The sequence below is a fragment of the Bufo gargarizans genome, chromosome 1, assembly GCF_014858855.1.
Source record: "Bufo gargarizans isolate SCDJY-AF-19 chromosome 1, ASM1485885v1, whole genome shotgun sequence".
Lineage (NCBI taxonomy): Eukaryota > Metazoa > Chordata > Amphibia > Anura > Bufonidae > Bufo > Bufo gargarizans.
In genome coordinates, this window is record NC_058080.1 from 130,868,706 (window position 1) to 130,893,426 (window position 24,721).

At 44.6% G+C, this 24,721-nt stretch overlaps 1 protein-coding gene across 7 annotated transcripts in view; it reads right to left on the reverse strand.

Annotated features, from left to right (window-relative positions):
• Positions 1-24,721, reverse strand: part of APBB2 (amyloid beta precursor protein binding family B member 2) — a 334,440-nt gene that overhangs the window by 187,211 nt on the left and 122,508 nt on the right. For all 7 annotated transcript variants that reach the window (XM_044298656.1, XM_044298647.1, XM_044298639.1 and 4 more), the window contains one exon: positions 21,581-22,384. In XM_044298656.1, the coding sequence (XP_044154591.1) occupies positions 21,581-22,384 (804 nt within the window). The remainder of the gene's footprint in view (positions 1-21,580; positions 22,385-24,721) is intronic.

A 24,721-nucleotide genomic window follows, 5' to 3' on the forward strand; every position in this document is an offset into this window, starting at 1 on the left:
TCCAGCTCCTTCAAGTTAGCCATTGCGGCTCCCATCTCATGTCACATCGGGGCTACCATACCCCGTCCGAGTCTGTCAAGGCCGGGCACGAGCCTTCCGGTCGTTCGTAGGGGTCTCGCGGTCCCCACTCTTCTCACAGCCACGTTTATTCAGTTTACAAAAATTTTCCCTCAGATTCCTAGGAGTGTCTCCAGCCGTCATAAAATCCAAAGTAGGCAAAAGTTCTGCAAGGTAAGATACACGCAACAAGATCCTAGCATTGGTAGGTTCTGTTCTTGTTTATTTCAGTCCATGTTTTCCTCACCTAGCTCTTATTGTTGACCTTTCTATCCGCGGCAATCCAGATCAATTCATTCTTCACAAGTTCGGTTCAGCCAAAGCGGATCCAAGATGTCCCAGTTGTCTGGTACAGAAGACAATGTGTCTTCCTTAGGCTCAGTAGTCTCAGGTCGCAGCAGCAACAGATCTCTCCGCAACTGGACCATTCCAAAGCTAATTGCTGAGCTAAACAGGAAAGGGATCCGGTATCCATCATCAGCCAGGAAAGCGGAACTTTATAGGATCCTGATGTCTGAGGCTGGGTCCTCCGAGGAACAATCTTCCTTGTCATCTATACAGCTGTCGCTTTCCCAGCTCCAAGCTTCCATCAACGGGTTAGTCAACTCAGTCTCGGACATCCAGTCCAGAGTTGAGGTCCTGGAAGTCCAGCCTTCAACGTCCGGCCAAAGCCAGGCCACCGTATCAACTCCGGCCGCCCTACAGTCTCTCCAAGGTATTAATATTCCTACCCCCCAAATTGTCCCATCCCACTTCCTACCAGAAAGTCTCAAAAAGATATAGTGGCAGGCAAGGACATAAACCTAGCTTCCATCCTCATTGCATCCCATGATGTTGCAGAGAACCGCGTGATCAACTGTGGGGACGTATCAATAGTCATGAAAGCCAAAGATGCACGTCTCAGTAGGAAGCTGTCCATCCCGGAATTTGTCCTGGCCTTCAGTGTTTATAGGGATGTGGTCTGCTCAGCCCAGCCTGACAGAAGGGAGGAATTGGATAGATACCTTTACCGGGTCACCGACCTGGGCCAGTAATATGGTGGATCAGCATTCTACGATTATCACCGGTCCTTCTCCGCCAAAGCAGCAGCAGCGCTCTCCCAGTTCCAGTTTGTCACCAATTGGGCGGAGATGGATACTGAGCTATTCTGCCGGCACTTTGCGGGACTCAGGGCCCCCACCTGCTCAAACTGCCAGTCTATATTTCATACAACGGATTGGTGCCCAAACTACAGTCTTAACACGCCACAAGGTCCATGGCCCGGCCCCTCCGGCAGTCAGGGCAATTCCAGTTCAGTGGACAAATTAGGCCGGCCCATAGTTTACCTCGGCAAAAGCCAGTTGTGCAACAACTTTAATCTGGGGAGCTGTGCCTTCAACGCATGTCGGGCTTTGCACATCTGCTCGTTGTGTTTCAGAGCTCATCCTCGCTCCTCGTGCCCTAGGAAAACCTCACAACAACCATGACTAACCGACATCAATGTCGAACTACTGTCGATTCTCCTAGCCGACCACCCTGATCGAGCATTCACTGAATCCCTGATATCCGGTTTCCGCCAAGGGTTTCACACAGGGTTAATTTCTCTTCCCCAAAGTAACTGGGAGGGTCCTAACCTAATGTCAGCCAGTCAGGATCCAGAGGCAGTTAACACATTGATCCTAGCAGAGGTCGCCAAAGGTTTCTTGCTAGGCCCCTTCTCCGACGTTCCCTTTCAACACTGGCGCATCAATCCCATCGGTATTGTATCAAAACAGTCATCTAATAAAAAACGTCTGATCTATGATTTGTCTGCTCCACATGCTTCGTCCACTCCTAGCCTGAATTCTCTGATCCCTTCAGACGAATTCTCAATGAGATACTCTTCCATTGATCAAGCAATCCAGCTCATTTTGCTCTCAGGCAAGGGTTCTTGGCTCACCAAAGCGGATATAGCTGACGCCTTTAAGCTACTGCCCATTCAGCCACAGCTCTGGGGTTTTTATGGCATCAGATGGTCCAATAAGTTTTATTTTGCCAACCGTCTCACGTTCGGTTGCAAAAGCAGTCCTTGGCTTTTTGATCAGCTAGCTCAAGCTCTTCACTGGATATTGGTTCACCACGGGGGTTTGCCAATGGTCATCCATTACTTGGATGACTTCTTGATTATTGAGAAACAGCGTCCCCTCCCAACCGCATTAAACACTCTGAAGGTGTTATTTAGTCAGTTACAGGTCCCGTTAGCTCAGAACAAAACAGAAGGGCCAGCTCCACAAGTCACCTTTCTGGGCATTATCTTGGACACAGTCCGCATGGAGGCCAGGCTCCCTTCTGAGAAATTAATCAAGATTCGGTCAGCCATGAATAGAGCGGTGCTAAGCAACTCCATCACCAAAACCGAACTCCAGTCTCTTTTAGGGATGCTTAATTTTGCGACCAGGGTCATGCCGCAAGGGAAAGCATTCATGTCAAGGATGCTGCAACTCCTCCCCGAAGCTCAGGATCAGGACAGCTCCATTTTTTTAGATAGTCACGCCAGAGCAGATCTATCCATGTGGAATTCCTTTTTGTCAAACTGGAACGGCATTTCTTTATTCATCCCTCCCCGAACCTCACGCTCGCCCATCATTTTTTCGGACGCAGCAGGGTCAGTTGGGTTCGCTGCTATCTTTGGCAATCATTGGTTCGCGGGCAGATGGCCCCCAGAAATAAGATCCGATATAGAAGCATTAAAATCATCCCCCCTCATTGAACTATATCCCATAGTGGCAGCGGCCCAAGTTTGGGGTGACCAGTGGGCCAATTCCTCCGTCCTTTTTGTCACGGATAGCCAGGCGTTAGTCGACATCCTGGACAAACAAAGGGCTAAGTCTCCAAAAATCATGTCACTGTTACGCAGGTTAGTTTGGCTGTCCCTTTCCTTCAACTTTCGTTTTTCAGGGGAACATATTCAGGGGCTTAGTAACACAGCAGCAGATGCACTGTCTAGATCAAAATTTTCGGGGTTTTTTCAGGAGATGCCCGACGCAGATCCCACGGGTGCTTCAATCCCATCGCACAACACTCTAACGATGGACTAGAGTCACTCATCTCGACAGCGAAAAGCCTCATAAACCAGTCGCTAGCCCCAAACACGGCCAGGAATTATAGAGCCGGATTGAAAGCCTTCGACAGGTTCAGACGCCTTCACCCCCAGGGCGCCCATGACGAAACGTTGTACTTACTGGCGTTCATAGCTTTCTGTCATTCCCAACTCAATCTCTCACATAGTTCCATCAAGTTATATCTAGCAGGCCTTCAACACCACTTCATGCTCAGTAATCCGGGTCGTTCCTCCATATTTTCGAACCAGGCCATCAAGGCGGCCCTCAGGGGAATCCAAAAAACCGTCAAACAAACTCCCCCCCGCAGACAACCGGTGTCTCCCGAGCTATTCAGGGATCTGTCCTCTGCGTTAGATGGTCATCCTTTTGGGCCTTTTTCCAGCATGATAATACAAGCGGCCATGTTTTTAAGCTTCTATGGCTTTCTCCGGCCAGGGGAATTTACCGGCAGCCCTCCGGGGCAAGGCTGCCTCCGCAAAGACCAGTTGGCGTGGCACAACGACCATTTCATACTCAGCCTACCTCTAACCAAAACAAACCAGACAGGGCCACCCTCGGAGGTTAAATATTTCCCCACTCATAGTAAATGGTGCCCAGTCCGTATCCTAAATAAACTGCTGTCACAGTTACAGTCAACTCCTCCTAATAGTCCTCTCCTCCCCTTTAATGGCAAGCCCCTCTCATCCGTCCAATTCACGTCCCACATACGTTCCCTAGCGGCAGGCCTCGGATATGATCCAAGTACCATCTCGGGTCATTCGTTCCGTATAGGGGCGGCTTCATCTGCGTCACAACACCAGGTCCCTGCCCATGTCATCCGTTCCATGGGGCGTTGGCGGTCATCATGCTTCAACAGATATATTCCGAACCCACACAGGGAGATATCTCAGGCTTTTCAGTCATTGGCGTTATAGTACATAAACTGGAAGCATACGAATAAACAGGTTCTCCCCAATGGAGTGTACTTGTCTTTTTGCCCTCTTCAGGCCTACCCACGCACATGGCTCCCGGCACAACTCAGCCATAGGTCAGGTTTGGCATGCCTTACCCACGTCTAGTACGTTTTAGCCCTGCCCATAAACCTGTATATGTAAATTTCCATGCTTAGACAAAAATTAGGGATTTCACATTGTATTAAAAATGATTATGTAGCTAAGTACGTTGTATCAGTTTATGATAACACGACTTGCAAATTTCCATTTTTGAATAATGTATTTGTGCTAAAGTTCTTGAGGCAATACAAGTCACCAGGTGGGGATATGAGATTTGCTGGAAAAAGAAGCCCCTTGAATGGTTTTTGACCAGTGCTAGATTTGTAAATGATTATGGGCCTGGAAGTTTAATTACATTATTAAATTTATACTGTAAAGCCTTTTAAACTTGGTTTAAAGGGGTTGTTCAAGTCCTCGGCTACTTTCCCATCTATGGCTGGGTGATCTAGATAAAGAAGATATGAAAAACCGCAGCACTCCCAGTCCAATCTTGTGTTTATTAACACCGAAAAAGATAGCAACGTTTCAACACCAAAGTCTTTTTCAAGCTAGGGTGATTTGGCTGGCAGAAGCGGCAGAGTATGCTGGAAATCGACCGTGTGCATATTTGCTGGGTAGTGGTCGGATCTCTGCTGGACCCTATTATGGTCAATGGGGTCCGGCAGGCAGTATCCAGCAATGCCAGATCTGGAGAACTCTACCAGAACAGCTTGCCAGACACTAGCCTCAAACATTTAGCTAATACTAAAACTTAAACATATTTTTCATTTCAGGTAAGGTAGGATACATCTTTTTTGTTATAAGTTGCTATTTTTGCTATATCCTTAGTAGACATTCTTTGTCAGAGTCAGATTGGCCCACAAGTGGATCCATTGGCTGGCCCAGGCTCTGTCCCCATACCAGTCACCAGAAGAGAATGTCAGCTACAGTGTTTACCAACTTGGGTCTATTTCTTATGAGTTTTCCAGGACTTAGATTTTGAAGACCTCTCCTGAGGATAGGTCATCAATATCAGATTAGTGGGGGTCTGACTCATTGCACCCTGCTAATTAGATATTTGAAGGGCCACAGCACTCAGACAAGCACTGCAGGTTCTTCATAGTATCCCAAGCACAGCAATATACAGTACATTGTACAAAGGTTGTGCTTGGTCCCACTTGAATGGGAATCAGCTCAGCCAAATCAGACAGAAGAGGAACAGCTGATCAGCAACGGTGTCAGGTGTTAGACCCCACTGATCAGATATTGATGATCTATCCTGAGGATAGGTGATTAACAATTAATTCATGGACAACCCCTTTTATGCTACACGTCTTTTTGCTTTTAAGCAGGGGATGAAGCCTCTACCAGACCAGATGACCTAATGTACTTGAGCACCTTGACAGATGTTTTGAAGGACAATCGGAAATGTTCAATTTAAAAATGAAGCAGCAAATCTCAGCAGCGCTCTAATAAGTGTAAAATCCTTTGCTTTACTGGATAATAATCATACTTCACGGCAATACAGTCCACATGTGGGAATATCGGCACAACAGCATGACTATGCGGTTGACGCGTTTATGAGTAAGAGCCAGGCCATGTCCCGAAATACATCATCTGGATAGTCATGCGTGTGGACTGTATTGCCGTGAAGTTGATTTTCTGATTATTATCCAGTAAAGAGAAGGATTTTATACTTATTGGAGCAGTGCTGAGATTTCTAATTGTTGGTGATGGAAAGATATGGCTTACTCGAGCACCAGTGAGGTGAGCTGGATTGCATTGCTCCTTCAATTTCAAAATGTCTGGTCCTTTAATTCCGTTGGGAGATATGCTGCTGTTAGAGGGTTTTTCTCATTGAAATAACATACACGTTAGGAGGCGTTAGCAATACTGTTTCATTTTTCCATCACATTATACACTGCTCGTTTCCAGGGGTTACGACCACCCTACAATCCATCAGTGGTGGTCGTGCTTGCACACTATAGGAAAAAAGCACAGTCCTATACATTAAATGTTCCCACGGTTCCAGTTACCAGAGAGGCAGGAGCTTTTTCCTATAGTGTGTGCGAGCATGTCCACCACTGCTGGATTGCAGGGTGGCCATAACCTCTGGATACGAGCAGTGTACAATGTGATGGAAAAATGAATCCAGCCAGCGAAGGAGGCAATATGGACAATTAGCAAGCGCCTTTTATTAACTTTCTCTACATGATAAATGCCATTTGCTGAAGTGAGAAAACTTTTCACATAAAACTATATATCAGTCTGCTTAGTTCAGCCTGCTCTATAACCTGCTGCTCTTGCTCAACAAGTTGAACATATTTATATTTGATGGTTTTGCATAGCCTTCACCTATTTTTACAGCTGCGTTCTCAAAATAGGGCAATTATCGGCAATATTTAGTTCATTACCGATAACTGCCTGTGCATTTGCCTCTGGAAAAGGGCATTTACTCTTGTACGTTCACACGAAGGATTCAAAAAATTTGCCCCCCAAAGAATCAAAGTGGAATCAGCGCTGATTTCAAAAGTGCATTTTTTGCACTTTTCTTGAGCTGTTTGACATTTTTGTCAGGTGCAAAACCGAATTTTCTGCTAGTGGGTTTTTGGGAGATTAAGCGCAGATTCTGCATCAACAAGATAGGGCATGCTGTTTGCTTTTTCCAGCACGGTATGAAACCATGCCAGAAAGCAAGTACTGTTTCCCACTGAAATGAATTGGAGGCTGTCTGGAGTAATTTTATGGTGCTGTTTATGAGAAAACTCACCAAAATGAGCTCTAAAAAACGCAGTGTGAATGGGTCCTCAGTGTTCTTTTCCATTGTAATTTTCAAGATCCTTTTTATATTTTATGTCAGCTACTAACCACAAGCACATCTGGGTTTTCTAATTCCTTGGCCCTTGTTAATGTTACTGCTCATTGCTGGACCTTATCCAGCTCCATAATGACCTTGGTAGTAAACAATCGTGGTGTTTAATGAGGGATAGATAATAGTATAGATTCTAATGATTCCTTTCCTACATGAATTTCCTTCAAGGACACGTGCAGTGCAGAGCATATCCAGTGATCAATGGCACTGACCACAGTATCTTCAGATCAGACACCGTTTCATTAAAGTCACCTTGTCCAACTCATAAAACCATAAATAATGACTTAGACGTTCACCTGATAAACCGTCCATTAATTTAGGCTAGATCCTTGTAAACATATTTAGCATTTCCTACATTGTGACTGAAGAATATGTTGCACATACTTTTGATGCACATAAATCTCCAATACTACTTGAGGTTGTAGGAGGTTGAGGATTGTACCTATCTTCTGTGGGGAAACATAAGTGCCTGTGCTCAATTTCTCTGCAGCACCCCCAATGGGTAAATGAAGAATTACGTGGCACCTATTGAAATTAAGAAGCTGTCTGAATGCCAAGATATGCTTTTATTGTGTACGTCTGAATGCTTTAAGAGGATATTTGGGAAAAAAAATAAGACAATCCTGCTGACAGCTACTACTTCTGACCATCATAAACATGCATGGTCAACTTAGATTAGGGTGCATTTGTTTTTTCATAGGAAGAGCGGAATAAGGCTCTACCATACTCAATTATCTAATGTTCTTGAGGGACTCAACAGATGATAGGAAAAGAACAATCATATATGTCCAACTTCAACACGCTTGATCCTTATGCTCACAATAACTAGGTTGATGGGTCAAAAGACTGGTAGCCCATACATGTGTGACCATTCTACATCCCCTGAGCACTCAGCTGGTACATTCCATAACTTTCAGCTATATCAGTTGACAAAGACTACTCATGTGTGACCACAACTCCCTGGACAACATGGTATGGGACCACCACTGATCCGACCTTTATGACATGTCTTACTGCTTAAAAGATTGGTCATCAATATCAAATTGATGGGGGGCTGCCATCTGGCACCCTCAACATGGCCACCGCACTTTGAATGGGACTATGCTTTCTGCACCTTTCCGAGATCTAGTTTCGGCAACAGAGGCTGCAGGAAACAGGTCACTGGCGGGGGTGACGGGTGTTGGACAGTCTAATACTGATTACCTATCCTGAGGACAGGTCAGCAATTTCTGGAGCACAGAAAACACCTTTATCGCTAAAGTCTTTCTCTGGAAAACCCCTTTAAGAAAATATGCTACTGTTTCTCAATATTCAAGTGTTTAGTGCAGCAAGGTCACTGGAAAGTCACCTTACAATAGCTTTTAGAGAAATGTTTGCAAGAAAACTGTATAAATAAAAGTAATTGGGTTTCGCTAAATGTAAAAAACAAGTGAATATTTATGAGAGCGATATTCTTCCTCGTTGGAGGCAGTTGTGTTTTACAGCTTGCAATGAGAACTTTTTTTGCCTCAGTTAAAATACAAAGTCATTTGGAAATGTTCCTTATTAATGGAGACTTCATATCATTCAGAGCATAGCAGTTAATTTCATAATGCGGATACAGGCTCCCGTGGGAAGGGAAGGACATGATTAGCTCTCTGCAGGACTGCCTGCAACCTGAAAAAAATACAATATTTAATTACAGGAGACAAAGAGAACAAATCTGGAGCAATCTATGAAATCTGATTGTTTTTCTGCATTTCGTACAACGAAGGCTTGTACAAAAAAAAGAAAAGAAAAAAAAAACGCTTGAAGAAGAACAAACAATAGCAACTAAAGATAGCGATGGAACACAACAATACAAGAACGGAAACGTAAGGCGATAAAACATGAGGCAGGGCTTCGCTCCTTTAGTAATTGCAGTTAGTTGAGCTGCAAGATGCTTCATCTAAATCCCAAGAAAAAAGGGAAACATCCTTAATATAACGATTAACTGTGTCAAATACAATAAATGAAGCTTTGTCTACACCATGTGATTGTATAGTACGCGGACATTGCTCTGATGGCCATCACAAGGCTGACAGAATGCAGGGGTGGGGAAGGACCCATACAAGTTATATTCCCCCAAGTTAGAGGTGCATATAGCCTACAGGTCTATACTAGGAAGTCTACAAATACTGCAATATATTTGAGCATTAACTTAGGGTCTTACAAAGGCAGAAATTTTTTCCACAACAGGAAGTTAACTGGTGGTCATTTACTTTAAAGCAGTTGTTCAGTCCTATGGGCCTTTTGGGAAGGCCCCCTAACATGGCCTTACCTGAGGAGGAAATCATACTTCCCCAATCCCTCTGCTGGGTGCCGGCTTCTTTGTTCCCCTGCAACTGCTGCAACTTTCCGGTTTCCTTGCATCAACATCTGTTTGACTCGGGTCATGTGGCCACTGCAGCCAATGACTGGCTGCAGTGGTGACATGTCCCACACATGACATGACACATGGGGGATACATCACCGCTGTGACCAACCATCAGCTGCAGCGGCCACTTGTCCCATCTCAAACTGGATGTTGACTCAGGGAAACCAGAAAGCTGAAGCAGCCTCGGGGGAGCGATGAAGCCAAGACTCAGCTACAGAGATCATGTACGTCTGATTCCCTCCACAAGTATGGCCATGTGGGGGTGGGCGGTGCCAGAAAGGACCCTGGAGGTGAACAACCCCTTAAAATGTCACTTTGGCAATTCTTGGGAGGGGTTTGAAGGAAAAATTGCTCTTGTGATCATTCTTAAAAATTCCTGCTCTCATAAAATGACACTGTTTGTCAGCAGCACATTCCCTATTTACATGGGGAGATGAGCTGCCTACAAATTATTTTAATGGCCACAAAAAAGTTGTGATCAAGGACAAACGAGCATTTGCTCAATTGATGGCTGATCACTCGGCATGTTTTCTTGACCGATCTTTGACCTTTGTAAAAGGGCCTTTAGTTGTTAGAAATAGCACCCACACAAAAATGAGAAAATGGTAGCTACATAAAATGTATAAGCTTGAAATACACATGCCTTGATTTGCAGAAACCAGCTAATAGGCTTCTGAACATTGACTGTAGTGATCACACTGTGAAAGTAAGTGAATAATAAATGAAAATTGCTGGGTGGAAAATATACGCAGAGAGGTGGAACTATAAAAAAATATGGTGGTGGGTCTTTCTACCCAGGACACATGGGCTTGGTAATTGTCCCTCTGGAGAGGGGAAGACTGCACAGGATTTTGTTAACTAGTAGAAAAACGACTCATTTTTGGCTTTCTCCCCACCGATCTGCTGTTATTGATGGGGGGTGCCAACTCAGACAATACGTTTCTCCTGCAGGGGATATGTAGTATTATACATCAGCCATTAAAATGAATGTCCGACATATAATACATGGATGGATAGGTCTGTCGGATTGGGAGGCAACTCGCCCCTCTGACCATAGAGGTGGTCCTTCATGAGCATGTCAAAACACTGAAGGAGGTATCTGAGAAGAATCACCTCTACATTGTATCCTACAATTGAAATTGATAAATTCAGTATAGACATTGGAGTAACCTGATTTCAAGTAGAAAAGTATTCACGGTTTGTGCTTATGAACCCCGTCGTTCTACCACCTTTCGGTTAGAAGTGTAGTGCGCATAATTATAACCACTATACAGCACAATGCAAATCACAAGGATAATAATCACACTTACTGTAAAAGTAATGAAATTTGCTTTGTTATAATAAACCCTGATCAATAGCTGAAGCCAAGCCAAGAACACCCGCATGCCGAGACTAGAGAACAGCTCTTTTTTCTGTGCACTCAAGCAAATTAAAATGAATCAAAGACTAAAAAACTGAATATTCAGCATCTACGTAAAGCTATACAAGTACTGCAGCATAATCTCAAAAACAAAGGCAGCAACAAATTATTAGGTCTCCTTATTACAGTGGATTTTTATCCTTAACCAGAATGTAACATAATTTTATGTAACAATTAGGCCTCATGCGCACAAATGTTGTTTGTTTCCGTGTCCGTTCCATTTTTTTTGCGGATAGGATGCGGACCCATTCATTTCAATGGGTCCGCAAAAAATGCGGACAGCACATCAGTATATCCGTTCCGTAGCCCCGCAAAACAAATAGAACATGTCCTATTATTGTCCGTTTTAGGCATTGTTACAATGGATCCGCCAAAAAAACGGATGGTATACGGATGTCAACACATACAGTTGAGTGCATGTAGCCTTAGGGGAAAAAAAACTCCAGTAAAGTGTCATTGAGCGCTGTTCAATCTTAAATCTTCCTTACAGGGTCACTGAGTTTTCATAATACTTTTGATACGTCAAAGAGATATATTAAAATTCTCAGAGTGCTGAGACCCCCACGGATCGCTAGAATGAGGAGAAACGCTCACATAGTGCACTCTCACTCCTGGAGACAACGTGAGACGGACTCAACAGAAAGTCTATGGGTCTGACTCAATTCCATTTCCTGCAGAGAGTAGAGAAAGCAAGATATGCAAACACTTCTCTCTCCTTGTTCTAGTGATCGGTGGGGATCAAAGCGCTCAGTCCCCCAACTGATCAACATTTTTGATATGTCTCTATGGCATATGAAAAGTTTGATGAAAACTCAGTGACCCTTTAATGTGGCCATGCACCTGTACGCACAAAGGCCGAACCTACTGATTTTGTGATTTTGCAGGACCGGCCAACCATGTAATCGATTTTGGGTTGTCCAATGACAGATGTTTAGTAAAAGAAGAATAGGGCACGTTGTCCTTTGCTCTCATGGAAAATAGGCAGCCAACAGCTATCTTGGTGTCATGCCCAACCATGTTACTGTGGAACCCCTACCCTAATTATACCCGGATACATCCTATCCCCCACGTTGCTGCATAATTAAGCAGAATTGCCACTGAGAAGTCTGACCGTGACATGTGACAACTCCTGTAGCTGTTGCAAACGTAGAAATACTCAGAAACACAACTAAGGCTGAGTTCACACGAGCATGACAGATTAGGTCCGGATGCGTTCAGGGTGCGTTCAGTTAAACTCGCACCATTTTGCAAGCAAGTTCAGTCAGTTTTGTCTGCAATTGCGTTTAGTTGTTCAGTTTTTTCCGCGCGGGTGCAATGCGTTTTGATGCGTTTTTCACGCGCGTGATAAAAAACTGAAGGTTTACAAACAACATCTCCTAGCAACCATCAGAGAAAAACGCATTGCATCCGCACTTGCTTGTAGATGCAATGCGTTATTAACGCAGCCCCATTCACTTCTATGGAGCCAGGGCTGCGTGAAAAACGCAGAATATAGAACATGCTGCGATTTTAAAGCATTGCAGAAGTGATGCGTGAAAAAAAACGCTCATGTACACAGCCCCATTGAAATGAATGGGTCAGGATTCAGTGTGGGTGCAATACGTTCACCTACTGCATTGCACCCGCGCGGAAATCTCGCCCGTGTGAACGCAGCCTAAGGCTACTTTCACACTTGCGTTCGGGGCTCCGCTTGTGAGTTCCGTTTGAAGGCTCTCACAAGCGGCCCCAAACGGATCCGTCCAGCCCTAATGCATTCTGAGTGGATGCGGATCCGCTCAGAATGTATCAGTATGGCTCCGTCTGTCCTCCGCTCCGCAGGCGGACACCTGAACGCTGCTTGCAGCGTTCGGGTGTCCGCCTGGCCGTGCGGAGGCAAACGAATCCGTCCAGACTTACAATGTAAGTCAATGGGGACGGATCCGTTTGAAGTTGACACAGTATGGCTCAATTTTCAAACGGATCCGTCCCCCATTGACTTTCAATGTAAAGTCAAAATGTAAAGTCATGGTAATGCAAACGGATCCGTTCTGAACGGATCTAAGCGTTTGCATTATAGGTGCGGATCCGTCTGTGCAGATACCAGACGGATTCGCACCGAACGCAAGTGTGAAAGTAGCCTAAGATAACTGAAAACAGATTTTTTTTAACCAAAAATAAAAATATAAGTGGTTGACATACTTGGTGATTTTGGTTTTAGTTACAGGTCTGTTTTGTGCAGCTCTTATGTTATTCCTGCTAGAAATGTATGAATAAATTGACAACTGGGGGTGCCCAGTTGGGAGTGTGCTCCTACAAACAGCCTGAGACTGTCCAATCAGTGCCAGGATGTGTAGGAACATACCCCTTTGACAAGGAGAGAAGTAAAACCAAGGTGTCAATTTATTCATAAATATTCTGGAGGAATAACACGACACAAAATTCAAATAAGAGGTTCTCCAGAATTGCAATTTCATGGACAATACAAGTATTAAGCAAAACAGTATTGTTAGGAGAGGTGACGGTTCCTCATTAAATGTAAAGCACGTGAAAAGATATAAACCCGGCCTATATGTAGCTTTGGGTAGAGGTTTCAGAGTTCTTCTCTAGTCTTTTCACCAACAAAAGACCTCTGAAAATCTTCGCTGTGTCTGCATAGTTATAAAGTAAAGCAACGAATCAAACTCCAGTGTGCTAAAGGTACCATGAGTAACCATGCCATCATAATACATATGCAAAACTTCCATAAAATAGAAAAAAACTCATAGCAATGTAATGCACTCACAATAATAACAGACTATAATAAATACATGGTGACTTAAATGGAAACATTAAAAAGAGGGGAAAAAAGGCTAAGTGAGGCCACTGATACAAATGGATCTCTTCAAGAATAGGCAGCATTAACTTTACAATGGATCAATACCCTGCCTGCCAGTCAGCAATCTCCTGCCGCACAAAATCACAAAAGCTGTGGCATTAATTTTGATGTAGACCACAATACATGCCCACCTACTACACAAGAAGTTTGTCGCGGTGCACACAATAAGGAGCAACAAGTAGACGTTGTACTTACAAGATTCCTTTCTTTGCAGGTATCCTAGCTGTCCGGTTATCAGCATCCTTTGTTAGCTACAGGACAGGTTGCTCCAATGAGCTTCATTCTTTCCATCCATGAAGAGCCGTAGACCCCAAAAGTCACACTGCCAAGAGCATGGGTGTGTGACGGCCAGTTTCTAATTGTACTCAAGGCATATGGTGATTTTGGAGAGGAGGAATTGAAAGATGCTAATGAAGGGGAGTTCGTTACCTTCTCCAACAATAAGGAGACTATGCAGACGCCACATGTTGATCTCGAGAAGGAGGACAGCCTTCGCTGTCCAGACAGTGGCTACAGGAGCAATAAAGAAATTATAGCCCTGTGTGCAAACACATCACTGCTCAATTGATTTCCCAGAGACAGTGATGTATTTCCTGACCGATTCTGTTTAGGACGTCAGCTTTGGAGGGAGTAAATTCAAAGCCGTGAGTAAGTGATCATCAATCGCGGCGCTATATTAACATCTCTGCTTCCAGATGGACACAGAATTATATTGTCCTAAGGGTAATTTAATGAATCTAAAAGGCTACTGCAGACCCCTCCTTTACCCATTAAGAAATAAAGGTGAAATGCATCCTGGCTTGCCTCGCCACATTTACACACTTTGCCCATTATTCTTTATGCAAATGTATACAGAAAGTTATTAAATGTGAACACACATTTCACGGGGCGGCAATTGAAGTAACATATCAGACTTGTTCGCACAGCTTCTAACCTTCCTCTCGCTGAAGGTGCATTGCAGCACTGCACTCAATTGATTTAGTGGATGACTTCTATTAGCGAGAGTGCTCCTCTCATCTCATAGTCCCTCCCTTTCTTCTAATATATCATTAAGAGCAATGCCAAGAGCTGGCCTGGCACAGTGACCGAGGGAAAACTCGGATGCTGCAGACCAGAACAAAGACAGACGTTTTTAATATCTATCTCAAGATTTTCTTAAGCTGAAGACCTTCAAGCTACACCGCCGATATTGCACATTTCTAAGAATGTGACATTCTACAAATGTAGGTTCACTAAACAGGGAACTGTGCTTTGATGAAGAAGGCAGCATCTAGTCAAGGAATGAAATGGATCGATGAGTTATTACTATGTCACATCGTAGGTGCACTCACATTTCTTTTTCATACCATTCCTCTTCGGTCCAGATATCCCAGGATCAAAGGCACAAGATGACCAGCTTTGAAAAAACCTTCACAATGTCTGATGAAGTAATGCAAAACTCAGTCATTTTCCTTTTTTGAAGCCGGTCATCTTCAGCCACTCACCATGGAATACCTTGACTCAAGAGGAAAAGTAAGACACGAGTGCACCTACCACGTGATGAAATAATAACTCATCGGTCCATTTCATGCATCCAAGAGCAAAGGTAAGAAGGAAGGAAGCAGCTTTTAGAGAAGAGGGCTGAACTTTCAGAGATGCGAGATCAGGGTAATAGTTTGAGTAATGATAAATATGGTTAAGGGTTGACTATAATTTTCTAAAGTTTAAAATAAATAAAGTTATTAACCTATTATGAACTTGAGGTTAAACAGAAACTTACAATACAAAGCCTCTGCCGGTACTTCTTCATGGACAGGCCTACATCCTCAAAGGGCAGTTATTTTAAAGGAAAAGTTTTTAAAATTAAATCTAGTCTTTTCTTAGATAGGTTATTTTTTTTATTAAGTAAACATGGCTTAAAACTGATATAGCCACTATTACCACTTTCATAGTGGCTTTCACCTAGTTTTACCATATACAATGTCATTGAAAGAAAACCCTAATATGACATGATACATCCCACAGAGATGAATTAGGGGGTGTATGATCTGTGCAGTAGAAGAGGGCATAGCAGCTGAAGAGACATTACACATGGCCTGGCACCACAGTCTTATGCCTACCACCAATCTTAATACTAATTTTATGGTAGCATCATATAGACATTGCATATAAGCAGGGGCTGACTGGCAACTTTTGGCCCAGGGGGCAAGTAACACGCAGAGGCCCACTGAGCCCCCCTCCTGCTTACCCATTTCCCCTGCCTCCTCCTGACCCCCCCTTGACACTTTCGTCAGCCATGTAAATTACAACACAGAAAATTACAAAACAAAATAAACTAAGGATGCGCCGATATATCAGCCGCCGAAACATATCAGCCGAAAATGGCATTTTTGGTATAATGCCGAAAGTGTCATTTTCTGGCTGATACAGTGTTGCATCCGTGTATTCTCTCCTCCCCGCTGGGCGCTGCTCTGTCCCCCCCCCCCCCCCCCATGACACCTGATGACTTTTGCAGAAGAAACTGTATATTGTGGGGTACGGTATATGCTATGTGTGTATAACATAAACATATTTCATATGAAAACTTACAATTACTTGGCTTGACCCTTGGGGATCTCGGACACCTCCACACTTGGCCGGGGGCTCGGCGGAGTTGATGATGTGTTTTATCCTAATGAGAAAAATATCATAATAAGGATTTGGAGAAGGGGGAGAGGGACAGCAGAGCAGGGAGAGGCTGGTGCTGCTACTAGGGGGCTCATACCATGGGGGAGTAATAAAGCCCACCATAATGCCCCCCCCCCCCCAGTAGTAATAATTCTCCTTATAATAGACAGTGCCAAAAATACACCCTTGTAATGTCCCCAGTTGAGCTAATGTCCCCATAGTGCCCCCTATAATGTGCCAGTAGCCAATAGGCCCCCTATAATCTGCCAGTAGCCAATAGGCCCCCCTATAATCTGCCAGTAGCCAATAGGCCCCTCTATAATGTGCCAGTAGCCATAGGCCCCCCATAATGTGCCAGTAGCCATAGGCCCCCCTATAATGTGCCAGTAGCCATAGCCCCCCCATATAATGTGCCAGTACCCATAGCCCCCCATATAATGTGCCAGTACCCATAGCCCCACCATATAATGTTCCAGTAGCCATAGGCCCCCCTATAATGTGCCAGTACCCATAGCCCCCCTATATAATGTGCCAGTAGCCATAGCCCCCCTATAATGTGCCAGTAGCCAGATAGGGCCCCCCTATAATGTGCCAGTAGCCATATAGGGCCCCCCTATAATGTGCCAGTAGTCATAGCCCCCCCTATAATGTGCCAGTAGCCATAGCCCCCCTATAATGTGCCAGTAGCCATAGGCCCCCCCACTATAATGTGTCAGTAGCCAGAGAGGGCCCCCCTATAATGTGCCAGTAGCCAGATAGGGCCCCCCCTATAATGTGCCAGTAGCCAGATAGGGGCCCCTTATAATGTGCCAGTAGCCAGATAGGGCCCCCCCCCCTATAATGTGCCAGTAGCCAGATAGGGCCCCCTATCAGTGACAGAAATGAGAAAAAGAAGGAAAAAAAGCCAGTCAGACTTATACTTACCTCCTACCTCCAGCACCTTCACTGAAATACTCCCGTCCCGCCTCCAGCGCTGCTGTCGATGTCCTTACTTTACGGCCGCGCAGCGGCTCAGTCAGGCAGCGCGATGACGTCATCGCGTCACCTGCGCCGATCCAGCGGCCTCTCTGATAGGCTGCCGGCCGCACGCCTCCCCCGCTCCCTGTCTCCCTCTGCAGGCTGCAGACAGTCACATATCATTCCGGCCCAGCCGGCCGGGACAATGAGCTGACAGAGAGGCCCGGGGGGCAATTGCCCCCCTGCCCCCCGGCCCAGTCCGCCCCTGCTCATCAGACCCCTAAATTAGACTCCCATTCTTCATTAAACCTCAGATCAAACCCCAAAATCAGACCTCCAAGCTCCATCAGCCTTAGGTCAGACCCCTCATCCTCCATCAGTGTCAGATAAGACCACCCCAGTCTCAATTAGCTTCAGATCAGCTTCCCATCAGATCCTCCAGCCTCTATTAACCTCAGATCGGCATGGTCGATATAATGTGCCAGTAGCCATAGCCCCCCCATATAATGTGCCAGTACCCATAGCCCCCCATATAATGTGCCAGTACCCATAGCCCCACCATATAATGTGCCAGTAGCCATAGGCCCCCCTATAATGTGCCAGTACCCATAGCCCCCCTATATAATGTGCCAGTAGCCATAGCCCCCCTATAATGTGCCAGTAGCCAGATAGGGCCCCCCTATAATGTGCCAGTAGCCATATAGGGCCCCCCCTATAATGTGCCAGTAGTCGAAGCCCCCCCTATAATGTGCCAGTAGCCATAGCCCCCTCCCTATAATGTGCCAGTAGCCATAGGCCCCCCCACTATAATGTGCCAGTAGCCAGAGAGGGCCCCCCTATAATGTGCCAGTAGCCAGATAGGGCCCCCCTATAATGTGCCAGTAGCCAGATAGGGGCCCCTTATAATGTGCCAGTAGCCAGATAGGGCCCCACCCCCCCCTATAATGTGCCAGTAGCCAGATAGGGCCCCCTATCAGTGACAGAAATGAGAAAAAGGAAAAAAAGCCAGTCAGACTTATACTTACCTCCTACCTCCAGCACCTTCACTGAAATACTCCTGTCCCGCCTCCAGCGCTGCTGTCGATGTCCTTACTTTACGGCCGCGCAGCGGCTCAGTCAGGCGGCGCGATGACGTCATCGCGTCACCTGCGCCGATCCAGCGGCCTCTCTGATAGGCTGCCGGCCGCACGCCTCCCCCTCTCCCTGTCTCCCTCTGCAGGCTGCAGACAGTCACATATCATTCCGGCCCAGCCGGCCGGGACAATGAGCTGACAGAGAGGCCCGGGGGGCAATTGCCCCCCTGCCCCCCGGCCCAGTCCGCCCCTGCATATAAGGTTACTTTATGCATGTAGCTGTTATTTGGTCACTGTATGGAGGTACTGTATATCACTACAGCAAAAAAAAAAAACACAGACCTCCAGCTTCCATACAGTGACAGCTGTGGCTGTATGGAGGCTGGAGGGCTGTACTTTTTTTGCTATACAGTATTTGGATGTCGGCGCTTGGTTCCCAGCACAATCCGTGCTTCCCGTGTGTACAAAGCCTGGTGAGAGCCACAACTATTCTGTTTTTCATACTGTATATCACTGTTACATAGCCACTATACACTCACCTAAAGAATTATTAGGAACACCATACTAATACGGTGTTGGACCCCCTTTTGCCTTCAAAACTGCCTTAATTCTACGTGGCATTGATTCAACAAGGTGCTGATAGCATTCTTTAGAAATGTTGGCCCATATTGATAGGATAGCATCTTGCAGTTGATGGAGATTTGAGGGATGCACATCCAGGGCACGAAGCTCCCGTTCCACCACATCCCAAAGATGCTGTATTGGGTTGAGATCTGGTGACTGTGGGGGCCATTTTAGTACAGTGAACTCATTGTCATGTTCAAGAAACCAATTTGAAATGATTCGAGCTTTGTGACATGGTGCATTATCCTGCTGGAAGTAGCCATCAGAGGATGGGTACATGGTGGTCATGAAGGGATGGACATGGTCAGAAACAATGCTCAGGTAGCCCGTGGCATTTAAACGATGGCCAATTGGCACTAAGGGGCCTAAAGTGTGCCCAGAAAACATCCCCCACACCATTACACCACCACCACCAGCCTGCACATCATGCCTGGTAACAAGGCATGATGGATACATGTTCTCATTCTGTTTACGCCAAATTCGGACTCTACCATTTCAATGTCTCAACAGAAATCGAGACTCATCAGACCAGGCAACATTTTTCCAGTCTTGAACAGTCCAATTTTGGTGAGCTCGTGCAAATTGTAGCCTCTTTTTCCTATTTGTAGTGGAGATGAGTGGTACCCGGTGGGGTCTTCTGCTGTTGTAGCCCACCTTTCTTTCCCATTCTGACATTCAGTTTGGAGTTCAGGAGATTGTCTTGACCAGGACCACAACCCTACCTGCATTGAAGCAACTGCCATGTGATTGGTTGACTAGATAATCGCATTAATGAGAAATAGGACAGGTGTTCCTAATAATTCTTTAGGTGAGTGTATAAGCAACAGTGATGGTCAGTTCGCCAGCGAACACATGCGGGCTGCCATCTTTAGTAATGTAGACTCACCCGTCCGGCGATGCACAGGTAAGCCCTTACCTGTGCCTGTGCCAAATGCGGTCACTGGGAGCAGGCAGTTCCGAGAAGGCCCCTGGCGGCTGTTCTCGGAACTGCCTGCTCCGGGTGACTGCATTTGATTTCAGACCAGCTCCCAGCACAGGCACTGGTAAGGGCTTACCTTTGTATCGCCGGATGGGTGAGTCTACCTTACTAAAGATGGCAGCCAGCATGTGTTCGCTGGCGAACACTGCGAACTGACCATCACTGATAGGCAATACAAGACTCCTTACACTGAACTAGGTGTTCTCTATAAGGAGAACTAATAATCCCCCTTATTCCTGTATTGTGACATGACTGTGCATTCTCCATATTTAGTGATATAGCGTGACATCACTGTGTGCACTAACCCATATCTATGTGTCTATCTATCTTTTTATCTATCTGATATCTACCTATCCCTCTAAGCATACCGCAGTATTTTACACTGGGCTCAAGACATGATTACATTGTGCAGCATACCGCTTGCAGTCTCTCTGTTGTTTGCAGTGACAATGACAAGCCTTGTGTCAGGTGAAGGATAATTCTAATCTTCTCCATATAAATGAAACTACAGCTTATATCAGGAGGCTGCTGGAGTCGAGCATGGAGGATGGGAACAACAATATTCAGGCCCTGTTACATCTTCAGTCTGAGGACAGGCACTCACTTGTTTGAGATCTCTGACTATTTTGCTTGCTGCTATCACTCTGTAGCCCGAGGTAAAACGGCTATTTCACATTAGTGAAAATGAAAAATTCCTATCATACCAAATTCTTCAGTTTTGATAAGAGCTTAACACTGATTTATACTGGCTCCTCGCTACTATGAGGCTTCTAGGAAATGTCAGATCTGTAACAGCTCATAAATTGTGGCTTTTATTAGTACAGTTAGTGCAGGGCATTCCTGCATAATCTCCAAACTGTACCTTCTTCATATCCGCTTGCTACACACACTGGAGAAAGCCTTTTTAGACACGATTTTGTTTAAATTAATGGCAAAAAAATACATGACACATAAGTATCTGCCTTAGGGTTGTACATTCTAATCCTCGATATGTGACCCTCTAATGGTGCTGGTTATCACGGTCATACCCCACTATCCACCGCAGCAGGGTTTGGTGCTTGTTTTCCCCCATTTCTGTTCCCCTCACCTATGAATGTACCGTCTGTGGAGGGGGATTCTTGCACAAGATCTGAGCACTCATTAAAATAAGGGATGCAGCTAAACTAGTATGGGCCCCCATAGCAGCCACATGGTCTTCCTTTATGGTATGTACTCTGAATACCTGCCTGTGCTTTACAGGTGTTCAAATGTGATGCATTTGCTGGGGATTTGTGGTGGAGCCCGCACCAAAAATCACATTACAATATATGTGGGTGGGGGTTTTGAAAAATAAATGCCATCCACATGTATAGGGGTGAAATCAGCAAGGAATCTGTAGCACAATCTGCAGGTTCCGCTGTGGAATCATTGTGGATTTACCATAGATTTGTGATGAGATCCACAGAAGAAAAATTCCACCATGGTTGGCCTAACCCACTAAATTACACGGACTTGATTTGAATGGTACTTCTTATGGTATGTTTAATTACAAAGACCATCTATACATGAAATGGAATTTAAGTATCTATTCTTTCCTGATAAAATTTCCAAACCATGCAAATGAGTGTCCAGAGATCATTTTACAAAACAGAACATGCAATTTTCAGGCTTACCTGTCTCATCAGGACTTGTTGGTGAAGCACTATCTTGGGACAAGGTGGTCCAACTTGCATCTTCATCACTGGGAGCTAGGTTTTGTATGCGATGCAAGGCGCAGTCTGTCTTTGCACCAGTCTTTGGATGGTCTTTCTTAGTTTCGGGACTAGATGATACTGTCAGCACAAGACTATCCTCAGGACTTGGAGTCTTGTTCTGTTTTGACAGCAGCACTTCTCCATTGGTAATAACGCCAGGACCTTGGCCAGTGATCCATATGGAGTTTTCCTCTTCCTTCACTGAATGGCCATTAGTTAGACTCTGCTCAAGGTCTTTAGAAGTTTCAAGATCGGAATAATAATTAAGGAAACTCTTGGTTCTTCTTGGAAGTAGAGGAAGAACTTCAGAGCTTTCAGGATCATCTTCATCTTTGCCTTCTAGTTTTTCTGAAAGCCTGTTCACGCCATCTTCTAAACTAACATTCTTGTTTAGATCCTGTCCTTGTTCGGCAGCTTTACGCAACTGGTTCTCTCCATTCTTCACCAGTTTGATATTTGAGGAACCATTTGACAAAAGGGGTTGTGCTGCTGCGTCAGACAAGCCCATAGCTGCCTGAATATTGGTCAGTGCGTATTTTTTTCGGCATTTTGGAGGTGTATCACTTTTTGTTTCAGTGTGTTTTACATCTGAATTTAGTAATTCATTGTGAGAGGACCGCAAGTTCAAAGAGTTTGGAGGACTAACTGGACCATTCCTGTTCACTATGTCTGTTGCGCTGTGGCTTGCCATAAACATTGGAAGTGTTTCCACACTTGAGTCGACTAGAAGGAACAGTAAAAAGGGACAGCCTGTTATTCATTAATTCTATGTAACATCACATTATTAAATCCATACCACTGTGTAATAAACTGTCTTAATTTACAAAATCAAAATTCTTTCACATCACTGGAGCTTTCAGGCCCAGCTTACATTAGCCATATTGGTTTTAGACCGGGGATTTCAGCATTTCTGACAGCAAGAACAGTGCATTATGTGGAAAAATATTTTTGTCAAAATGAATGGAAACCCAACAGAATCCTGGCAGACTCCATGTAGTCAATGGGATCCATCAGGACTGGTTGGGATCTGTTCAAAAACAGATCTACTAAACATCTAATGTCCAATAGTCAAGATCAAAATGTACAAGTAAGTACCAATGACCATCTCAAACATACAGTTATTTGATAAGGATGGAATTTAGCACTGTGTACCATAACAATTGTGCCATTCATAGCTAATGACCAGTCTGAACTATACAACCCCTATCCATATGCCCTTCTAGTGCAGTGCAAATGAGTGTGATAGAAGGGTGTACCCAAATCAGGACCCTCATTATTACCCAAAATGAAGAGTCGGTACAAAAACTTGCTCACCCTTTGGAAGACTCTGGCCATCCATGAATTGCCATTGACTATGGTGCTGATCATCGAGATGCTTAAAGAGCATCTGTCAGCAGATTTGTACCTTTGAAACTGTCTGATCTGTTGCATGTGTGTTTGGCAGCTAAAGGCACCTGTGTTGGTCCCATGTTCATATGTGCCCGTGTTGATCAGAAAAAAAAATATGTTTTAATGTATGCAAATGAGCCTCTAGGAGCAATGGGGGCGTTGCTGTTACATCTTGAGACTCAGCGCGGCAATTGCAGAGAGAGCAATCTCTACTATGATTGACAGGGCCAGGCAGGATGACGTTTTCACTTCCTACATTGTCAATCTGTGCAGACAACTGCCCATGGAAAATGATCATTACCCCCATAGTCACTCTTGGATAAGCACAGAATAGTGAAGGAATTCCTAATCTGAGTGTGTGTATAAAGCAATTGCTTCTTAAAGAGATTCTTAAAGTATAATTATTTTAACCCTACAGCACTGTAAACTTTATCTCAGAATGATAATAAAATACAAAGATAAAAATGGTAAAATGCATGATAGCATCATATTAAATAAATTCTGTGTATACTCATATTATTCAATGGAGAATATTTTAAAAGCCTCGTTGAAATAAAATGCTTAAAATTGTTACCTGTGTGGGCACTTCAAGCATGTGAAAATGTCAAGTAACGGTAAAATTGTGCATAAAATCACACTTTTATGACTCGTGCCGCCACTTTCTGAGCCTTGATTACAGCTCTTTCAGTAATAAGTACTGTTCTTCTCCCAACGAAAAGGAAATTATGTCTATAATAAGATGATGGCTTTTTAAAGCCTTATTTCAATACCTTTCCCTATGTCACCAGAAATAAATCAAGCATGTATCCGTACCAGTTTAGCCAGGTAAAACCTAATTCATCCGTGTTTCTGTAGGACTACACTACTTTCTTGGAAAGCCTTCACCTTACAGATTTGTTATGCTCCTAGTTTTAGGTTACCCAGAGAAAAAGTGAAATCGGCCACAAGTTTTTCCTATAGTGCCCCCTTTTCTCAGGTCTAAGTTCTACTTTCCCCAGGACTTCACTGGGTGTTAGTTGACCAGTAGCTGATTTTCTGGTTAGCTTATATACAAACCAAGGAGAAGGAAGTTATGGAGAAGATGGCTGCTAGCAGCAATAAGAAATCTTATAGTTGTCAAGCAGGGTCAAACTAGGCAGAAGTCAAGCGCAACACAGGGGTCCTAATCTCTGTGGTCGCTACGTAGAAATCCAGTGGATGCATATAGGTGTTTAATTGATCACACAGTCAGTCAATATCCAGGGTCACACACAGCTAGGTACAGGCCACTATAATAACCAATACACTAGTGAATGGTAGTCACAGGATCTCAATAAGGAGAAGATCATTCTAATTGGCTGGGCAGCCCCATTGGTGAGAAATAAGCACAGATGCTACTAGCACATATTAGTTTAAAGGGTTTCCCCAGGAATTATCTAAAATGGCTGCCAGCAACCTGTCCTAGAATGTAGGCAGGGGGAGAGCCTCACTGCACATTACACTCCAGCACTTGCATTAACTACATATTGGTAAGTGTTCCTGTCAGGCTGCTCAGCCATGATGGAATATTGTAGGCATGATGACGTCATTACCATTAGAGATGAGCAAATCTACTTCGGATGAAACATCCGAAGTCGATTCTCATAAAATTTCGTTCTAATACTGTACGGAGCAGGAGCTCTGTACAGTATT